Source organism: Miscanthus floridulus, chromosome 2 (assembly GCF_019320115.1).
Source record: "Miscanthus floridulus cultivar M001 chromosome 2, ASM1932011v1, whole genome shotgun sequence".
Lineage (NCBI taxonomy): Eukaryota > Viridiplantae > Streptophyta > Magnoliopsida > Poales > Poaceae > Miscanthus > Miscanthus floridulus.
Window position 1 is genome coordinate 133,635,446 of NC_089581.1, and position 9,811 is coordinate 133,645,256.

The following is a 9,811-nucleotide window of genomic DNA, read 5'->3' on the forward strand; positions in this document are numbered from 1 at the left end:
GCCGTGTGCCCACGGCACATGGCCAAATCCTAAAAAACCTCGCAAAGACTTTGCCGAGTGTTACACTCGGTAAATGGCACTCGACGTACACAGTCGGCAACCGTTTCTTCGCCGAGTGTTTTTTTATCGGGCATTCGGCAAAGACTTTGCCGAGTGTTAAAACCACCGACACTCGGCAAAAAAAAGCAACGTGACGGCGAGAAGACGTTCATGGCGCGTTTGCTGAGTGTCTAACGGCATAAGCACTCGGCAAATATGTCTTGTTTGCCGAGTGTCGACTGAAAAAAAACTCGCAAACAATGCTTTTTGCGAAAATAAAAAAAACCCGCTCGCAACGTGCCCGTCCCTGACTGGCGTGGTCCGCACCGGTGGCCGCTCGGCGTCCAACACGCGCGCGCCCGGCCGCGACGACTCCACGCGCACGCACCCGCCGTGCCTTCCTAGTGTTCCCTCTGTCGTTCCCGCTCTCGACCAGCTCCCCCCTCTAGCCGCCCGCGCCACCCTCTCCTTCCTGGCCAGCGGCGCCCCCCCGCCAGTCTGTCCCGCCCCGCGCCGCCCTGCCGCTTTCCGCCACTTCCTTGGCCCTTCCGCCCCGCCGCCCCTGCGCTCGCCGCCGTGTCCTCGCCCCCCGCCGCCGTGTCCTCGCTCCGTCGCCCTCCTGCCCTTGCCCTTGGAATATGAGGTGAGAGGAATGGATAAGGAGAGAGGGAGAGGGAAGGGATAAGAGGGGAGGGATCCAGGGAGAGGAGGTTCGGGCCAATGGGAGAGCTCGATTTTGGAGACACGGATCGCTGACGTGGCGGATCGTGTTTCTTTAAGTTTATAAAGTGTTGAGTTTGCCGAGTGTGGAGCTAGGACACTCGGCAAATATATTAGTTATTTTTTTATTTCCTTGTTTTTCCATAACGTGTTTTTTCTTTTTTTTTGTTCAGTGTACTTTGAAAATACCTTGTCAAATTGACTCAACAATATATATATGATTTTTCTACGAATATGATTCCATTATTTTGTGCAGTTACAGCTCAAATTTAATTTATATCAATTAAAATTCTATAATTATACTTAATAAATTAAAATTATCAAACGGATCAAAAAAATTACCAAAATTTCACATGAAATAATCTATGTTCTCTATTGCTTATACAAAAAGTTTTGAAGTCATACCCCAATTCGACCATGACTTTGACTTCAAATCCTACCGATTCCTACTCAACACTACGATTCTTCTTCTGAGATGCTTCGTTTTATAAACATTGTACGTGACAAATTGTGCGAAACCTTCTCAATTTTTTAACACAGCCTCCACGTATGATATCATCACATCATGACAAATCTCATGATTTTCAGACTTCGTTTGCATTTTTTAGAATTTAAAAACCATTCGGCCACACGTTCGTGGTCGTGTTTTCTGAACAAGATATTCGAAATTTCTTTTTATTTCCCGGGTAAGACCTCACACTGGACTCAATAGCATGAATATCATTTTTCTACTCATTTTATTCTATTATTTGAATCACTTGCGGTTCAAATTTGACTTGACTCAAAAAATTGCTTGAAATACAATAAATTAATTAAATATAGCAAACAGATCCAGAAATATACCAAATTTTAACATGGAGTACAACATGTTCTATGTGGAGTGTAGAAAAAGTTTCATGGTTACAAGAGGGAAAAACTTATTTCTTTGCCGAATGCAAAAAAAAAAAAAAACACTCAGCAAATTTACTTCTTTGCCGAGCGCAAAAAAAACACACACTCGGCAAACTTACTTCTTTATCGAGTGTTTTTTGCAGCACTCGGCAAAGAGTTTGTTTGCCGAATGCAATTGTTTTACCGAGTATTTTTTTCGTAGCACTTAGCAAAAGCTTGTTTGCCGAGTGCCCGAGGAAATACATTCGGCAAACATAAAAACACTCAGCAAAGAGCCGGTTTCAGTAGTGATACTCTTTAATGAGTTTCCACCTGCAATTTCTTGTGCACAAGCAGTAAAAACCTCTGCGAACCTGTAAATTCTGTTTGTATAATCCATTCATCTATCAATTCAGATACTCGATCACTGAAGCATCTCTCGGACTTTGCGAGGGCATCAAAAGAATCAGAACACCACGGGAGATTTTCGCTTCGCAGCAACCAAACACCCACAGCACTGAAACGATATTTTTGCATCGGTGCATATCTTGCGTCCGATTTGATCCCCAAACATGCCGTGTTTAATTTTGAAGCTGTCTGAATTTAAGAAACTAGAGAAATTTCATATGACCAGAGGAGGTTGTAAGAGAGGAGAATGCTCGTGTTCATTCATTGACAGTGTACAGGTACATATACACGATCCGATCACTGCTAGCCAAGCGATGCTGACTACTTCCTGTAGGCCAGCCTGCAGGCCAGGATCAGCTAGAGAATAGGGCGCAAGCACTAGCAGTTTGACTTACAACTAACTAACTGAAGGAGCTGATCCTATCTAACTGACGCCTATAGAATCGATCGCTGACAGAGGATAACAACGTGTGTCCCTGACTAGAAATGAGGTGCTCCCCACGTCAAGATCTCGATGGCCTGCACAGGCACAACCAACGTTTTAAATCGCGAGCTATCCATTTTAGCGTGAGGCTGTCCTGGACGCTATTGGCGCTATAGCGGCAGCTAAATGCAGTAGCGTCAACTGACTGCTCACGCTATAGCGCCGCTATTTGCACGCTATAGCACGTTATTTGTTTACAATTTCAGAAAACATAAAAATCTGTCAATCACTCAATGTCTCAATCTGATAACTCATAACTCATAAGTCATAAGTGATAACTGATAACATCCACCATAATAATCATAAGAGCAAAGTAGCAGATAGCCAAATAGGCAACATAACCACATGAGATTCATACATGCAAAGCCAAACAATCATAAAGGGATTTAAACTTTAAAGTTTATAAATGCATTAAAGCCATAAACTCATGAAGTACACACTTTGCATTCCACATCCACAGCATAGGCAGAGCAATGATCTTGATCATTCAGCCTTAGAATCAGAACTATCATCAGAAGGCATATCATTGTCATCTTCTCCATCAGAAGATGAAGCAGATAACTCCTCATCCTCAATAGTAGGGATCAACCTCTTTCTCTTTCTGTCCCTATGTTTCTGCAGGTTACCTCCCTTCCTTTTTTCTTGTCCTTGAGGTGCAGCTGCAACTCCCTGTGATGATGCTCCAGTTTCTTCTCCTTCCTGCTCTGGATCTACTTCTGTTGGCTCAATGCCAGTGATCCACTCATTGTCTTCATCTTCTAAAGCATCAACAACATGTTTCTCAATGGGATCTTTATCCTTGTCCTTCTTTTTCCTTAGCTTTGAGTTGAACTTGACAAACACAAGATCCCTCGTTCTATCATGAAGCAGCCTGTTGCGTCTCTTTGTGTGGACCTGCATAGGTTTAATTTTGTTATTTCAATAACAAAAGAGGATTGAACTTGAAGAATTGCATAAATGAACATAGAAATTACTAATTAGTAATTCAGATTCATACTTGTTCATACGAACTCCAGCATCTCTCACAAGCTGATGAACTGCATGTCAAACTTAGAATTCTCGCAGCTAACTTTCTGAGGTTTGGTGCACTACTTCCATGATTCAGCCACCACTTAGCTAAATTACAAAAAACATAGTACAATGTAACATATAAGGTACCAAGGCCAACAGAAAACTCAAAAGTTTTAAATTTTCAATTTTTCATACCTGGATCAAAATTGATATTTTTACACTGCCTTTTAGCAATTTCTTTGCCAAAGGATCCTTCAACATCCTAAAACAGTTGAAGCTCTTCAATAATCTTGTCCTGCATGTCTTCATTTGGAACAAGCTTCATAATGCAAGTTATTACACCATCTCTAAATGATTCATTCTCCTCTATAGCCAACTTGTTTTTGATAATAATAGAAAGGGTTCAAGTAGTAACCAGCCCTATGCAAAGGTGTCTTTAGCTTACTGTCCCACATTTTGTCAATGATGTGAAAAACTTCCTCAAACTTGTTCCTGCCATTGTTGAACCTCCTAGAGATCTCATTCTTAGCTTCTACTAGACTCCCATACAAGAACCCCATTGCTGGAACATCACTGTCCATTCTCCTCAACACAGTAGCTAATGGCTCAAAGTAATTAACAACAGTCTCAACTCCTTTCCAAAAAGTTTCAGATCTCACAACCTTGTTTGCTTTCTTCCCTTTGACACTATTTAGGTAGCCTAGTTCATTGAGCTCATCCTCCCTAAAAAGCCTCTGCAATTGCTTCTTGTTTTCTAGCAAGCTCTTCAAGTTGAGATAAGTAGTTGCAAACCTTGTAACACCACACCTTACCAAATCTCTAGAAAGAAACTTCCTCATCAGGCTCAAAACTCTAGTATGGGCATATAGAAAAATAGTCAAGCACTTTGCTTTGCTAATTGTTGCTGCAACTCTTGGCATCTTTCCTATATCTTCCAACATTAGATCAATGGTATGGGTAGCACAACCATTCCAAAAAATAGAGGGATGCTTTGCTTTCAACAAACTTGTTGTTGCCTCATTGGGTCTTGCATTGTCAATTACAACTTGAACTACATTTTGCACCCCTATTTCCTCAATACATCTATCAACTAGTTCAAAAATGTACCTACCATTTTTCTTCACAGCTGAGCAATCCACTGAATCAAGAAAACAAACACCATATGCACTATGAACTACCAAATTCATCACACCTCTACCTCTCTTGTCTGTCCAAGCATCTGTCATTACTGTGCATCCATTTAGCTCCCAAGACTCTTGGTGAGACTTCAATGACTCCTGCACTTTCCTCTTCCTTTTTTGTAAGAATTTCCCACTCATCTCATATGGAGTTGGCCCTCTCAAGTTCATGCCAAAGTCTCCAATAGCCTCAAGCATAAGATCAAAGCTAGGAAGTGTAACTGTGTTGTGTGGGATACCTGCTTCATAAAAAAATTGGCATATGTACTCACATGCGCGTTCCCTTTTCTCTTCCCTTTTTTCAGTTGATAGCTTGGATTGGACCTTTTCAACAACACCAGATTTGCCCTTCCTTGCAGCCACTATTTCTTCTGGTGTCAGTTTATAGTACTTATCCATAGGACCACCTGAAGAAGCACCTTTGCTTGTCACCTTCTTCAACACAATAACTGAATTGCCATCTGCATCACTGCGTTCCTCTCCTTCAGAATGGCTCAAATCAACTTCAGCTCTATCCTCTTCTTTCTCCCTATTCTTCCTTTGCTTGTTATCCAACTTCTTTGACAACAACTTAATCATTTCTTCTTGCACATCAGATGGAACTTTAGTACACTTTGCAGCACCACATTTAGGAACTTTACCAAGGTGGTATTTGATTCTGGTTATTCCACCATGATAAGTTTTGCCACAGTAGTTGCACTTGAGAGAATTTTTCTTGTTCACATCTGGCATTGTGCAGTGCTTCCAAGCTGGGTCAGATGCTTCAGCAATAGTATCATTTGATTGCTGGCCTGTGGATGCAGTGCTAGATAAGCCTACAATAGACACACACAGATTCAAATCACTGACTTTATAAGATTTTTTCATTGAGAATTATAAGTTTATAACTGAAATCACTAACTTTATAGATAATCATTGATTGCATTAATGATGAATCAATCGAAATCAGAAATTCAACACATAGACATAGCTACAAAATTCACTTGTATGTAGGTAACTATCATGGACTGTAACTAGTGGACACTCTTCAAATAGTTTCTGCACTTAGTCTCACGGCCTCAGCTCAGCTACAAAATTCAACACATAGACATAGCTGATAGCTCAGAAATCAGAAATTTAGAATCACTAACTTGTGTATAACTGAAATCACAGTATCAAATCTCAGTCACTAGTCACTACTGTGGAGAACTAGAGATTGGAGAAGAACAGAGCCATAGGGGAGAAGAGCTTGCCTACTGTTGGCGCACTGCCAATTGGAATTGGATTGATGTCACTTGGAGAAGCCATTGTTCGGCGTGACTGCGCGAGGTCGCTCGCCCGTCGCAGCAACTGCAGGAGCTCGTTGGCGGCCTCAAGTGACTGCGCGCGCTCGCTCTCCCCTATCCGCTGCGGTCGCCCAGCCGCTGCCCGCGTCCGCCGTCGCCTAGCCGCAGCGCTCCTTTGCCGCCGCCGTCTCGCCTGCCGCAGCACTCCTTTGTCGCCGCCGCCGTGACCCGTGAAGCTGGGATACGATACGAGTGTAGTGAGTGTCGTGACCCGTGAAGCTGGATGCTAGGGTTCAAGGGGTCAAGCCAAATTGGACTGGGTCGGGCTGTTCTTTTTTTTTGGTAATGACCGGGCCGGGCTGTTCAATTTGGCAATTTTTGGACATCCAGCAATAGCGGCTGGTTAGCGGCGCTATGGCGCTAAACGCACTTAGTGGCGCTTTAGCGCGCAATAGCGGCAATAGCGCGCATAGCGCAAAAATGAGCAATTGCGTCGCGCCAGTTCCTGTGGGCCGCTATAGCGCCGCTATAGCGTCGAAATAGCGCGCTATTTTTTTTGTGGGGCACAACCAACAAAGGCATGGCGCAATGGATCGAGGATCCAACGACGGTGGCAGCACAGGTGGTTTGCTGGACAACGGCGGCGCCATGGACCGAAGCGCAACAATGGCAACGGCCATTGTGGAGAACTGGAGATTGAGATTCGAATTGAAGGCCACTCTGGAAAGCTGCAGGGCTACGGATCGGATCCAGAGCGGCAGGAGGGGTGAGCTCCGCCGCTAAGAGCATCTTCAGGAAGCATAGGATCTCGTTGGATGATGTGGTTTTCGAAAACTGCAGTATCACAAAATGTTAAAAGAGACATAAAACCGTGGTTTAGAAAAAAATAGGTAATGAATAAAGTTTTTAAAACTCCAAAAGGACTACAGTTTTGATAAAACCATGGTTTTAGAGACTACAAGATTTGTTGCATCCAAATACCTAGTAACTTTTAAAAATCAAAGTATTTTGTAAAACCTTAGTATTTCTCTAATACTTCATAAATACTTTGCATCCAAACAGAGCCTAAAATAGATCTATAAAAGACATGATTTAGACGATCTCTAAAAAATATGTCTCCCTAAAAAACTACATATTTTTTTATATTTTCATTCTCTAGTTTTGAAACGTGCCATGTCTTATTATTTTAGATCTCTTTGATCGGATCGACCAATCATAGGAATGGGCATGCGAGGAGGAAAGGTAAAAAGCACGAGGGAGTGGTGGGCAACGGTGGCTTAAGATTTCTACCGAGCGATTTTGTCAGAATAGCTTTTGGGAAAAAGGAAAACGATATACAAAATCTGGTGGACGCTTTTTATCCCTCATAATTGGTAAATCAACAATCATGGAAGGAAATAGCGACGTTGTAGGACATGCTCTAAGAGACTATTTGGTTCGGGTTTTTTGTCCTATAATCAATTCACATCATGATGGGATGCCTCTACTAGATGTTTTGGTTAGACTGGGGCTGTAACCATTCACAGCGGCATCGTATACGGCCTTATATGATGTTGCTCCCGCCGCTGCCCTCACATTGCACAACCTGCTTTCGGATTATATTAGCTTTGCAGACTGGATCATTGAACCGAACACCATCTAAGGTCCCATCACCGACATTGTGGAGGAGGCGCGCACGATAGTTTTTTTAAAGACAAAACTATGCGCGATAGATGTCCTTTAAGCGTTGGGATAGGGCAAACCTATTTTCTGTGATGTTTGGTTTAGGAGCAACGGAGGCAGATGGTTCCTACAAGGAATACACCCCATAGACGTGGGTCACTCCATCCCTAGAAATCGAGTGGACTGGCGTGTCCTGATTGACGGCTTCTGTTCGGCGTCTTCTCGCGAGCCGGCCCATTTGGTGTCTTTGTGTGAACCAATGTGGCGACCCTGATGAGGCTGCGCAGGCGAGGTGACGCCAGTGAGGTTGCGAGAGCCGGGGCGGGCAGCTTCGGCAGGGAGGCGCGGCTCTAGTAGGGTGAGCAGTTCCAGCTGGATGCACAGGGAGGGGTGGCTCTAGCAAGGAGGAACAACTCTGTCATGGTGGGCAGTTGTGGGGCTCTATTGTTCAAGATCAGATTGGCTACCGAGGATTAGGATCTAGCATGAGAAGAAGAGAAAGGGAGAAGACATTGTTAGGCTGACCTATGGGTCTAGGTCTGACGATATCAAATACTATCTAGCTGGTCCATCCAACCAATCCCTTGTTATCCCTCCAACCAAACAAAATTTTTTTAAAAACCATCTCATCCCATAAACTAAACACCCATATAGGATGGCCCACCCATAAAAGAGGGACAAGATCATCCCGTCCCAGCTAGTACCAAAACCAAACACGATTGTTTTATGGACCTTCTTAGGTAGAACTTTAAACAAGTTTTGGGTTCCACCCAGCCTGGCACCTCAAGCTCGATAGAAACTCGAGCCAATCCTAAGATCTAACCGAGGTTTTGGTGGGTCTCGAGCTTGGCAAGACTAAGGACTGAGGAGGTTTGAGCTCCGCTTGATTAGACACGTTTACACAAAAATATGATTATTTCACAAGATAACAACTATCAAGTTAATGGAGCAATCTTATATGTTGATTGAGGTAAAACAATATAAATAGCATCTTTTCACATGTACCAATCGAATTAGTCAAATTTTAATACAATAGAAATCATTTATAATAGAATTAGAAGAAAATATGTGACCTATGAGACAAATGAGCTGCTGGAGTTGCTCTTATAACGTGCACAGCTCCTTACAATACCTCTCCCTCTACACTATCCTTTCTCTCTCTTACTTGTTGTCCCAACCAGCTACACGCCTACACCCATGTTCCAACGATGTGCCTCCGATTTGATAAATCTGCCAAAACAGTATCGGCAACTTGCCCAACTTTAACCGCAATCGATCTCTACCACCATCAAACTTGTTAACGTGACATTCCATTTGTTTATTACGCATGTTCTTTGAGTAAATTGGAGAAAATTAATATATTCATCTTGTGGAACGTCATGCTGCTATTGCAAAAATAAATAATAAATAAATAAATAAATCTTTTGCATCTACAGCTATCAATGATATAAGTTGGACCACATCACTCTTAGTCTTAGTTTATTCATGTTCCCATAGATTACAATTTGAACCCTGTCTAATCTTATGGCCGGTAGGAAAGAAATTAAACACATGCTGGCAAAAAAACAAAAACAGGTCTGCCACACATACAGTATAAACCCGGCGCATGCACCAGCAGGCCGCCGCGCCGCTCCCATGCACGGCACCTTCCTGCGCCATTTCGTCAGCGGCGACGACGCGGCCAAATGCTAAACACAGTGAAATGGGGCGTATAGTCGTGCTAAATGAGAGCTTGTTGCATGCATAGATTTAGCATATTCAGGTTGATTTTATTTAAATAAATAAAAGCTACAAGGTTGCACACAAATTTGGCATCTCACATCTAATTTCAATTAATGCATGCAGATTTGACACATCTCCCCCGATTTCTCCACCTGGAGACCAACGCGGGTTCCCGGATCAGTTGCAGCCGGGAAGAACGACACGCTCTCCTTCTCATCATCATCTGCATGCAAAGCAAGGCTTCCATTTCGAAACGTTAGCGCTGCTAGCAGTAGCGCGACTGACATCAGGAGCACATTGAATGAGTAGACCACTGTAGAAACGTATTGAGCGGCTCCAATCCAAGCTGGCGCCGCGTCTGCGACCAACGGCGAAGTTGCCTCACGACGACGGCTCACACTCAACGTGAGCTCGATCGGAGCTGCCTGACGCTAAATGTGACGAGCTAAATG

At 43.3% G+C, this 9,811-nt stretch overlaps 1 protein-coding gene across 1 annotated transcript; it reads right to left on the bottom strand.

Annotated features, from left to right (window-relative positions):
- Nucleotides 1-3,004: 3,004 nt before the first annotated feature.
- LOC136537102 (uncharacterized) lies at nt 3,005-9,296 on the bottom strand. The gene is made up of 6 exons (XM_066529183.1): nt 9,228-9,296; nt 6,716-6,809; nt 3,978-5,525; nt 3,728-3,784; nt 3,519-3,637; nt 3,005-3,415 (listed from the first exon to the last, which is right to left on the bottom strand). Exons 1-6 carry the CDS (start codon nt 9,294-9,296, stop codon nt 3,005-3,007), a joined length of 2,298 nt encoding a protein of 765 aa, XP_066385280.1.
- Nucleotides 9,297-9,811: the final 515 nt, after the last annotated feature.

Excerpts from the sequence above, each read along its gene's own strand:
- LOC136537102 (XM_066529183.1), bottom strand. The coding sequence starts at position 9,296 with ATGGCGCAGGAAGGTGCCGTGCATGGGAGCGGCGCGGCGGCCTGCTGG. Across the intron at positions 6,810-9,227 it reads GCATGCGCCGGGTTTATACT|TTTTCGAAAACCACATCATC; the intron begins GTATGTGTGGCA and ends GTGATACTGCAG. Across the intron at positions 5,526-6,715 it reads TGCCGCTCTGGATCCGATCC|GCTTATCTAGCACTGCATCC; the intron begins GTAGCCCTGCAG and ends TGTCTATTGTAG.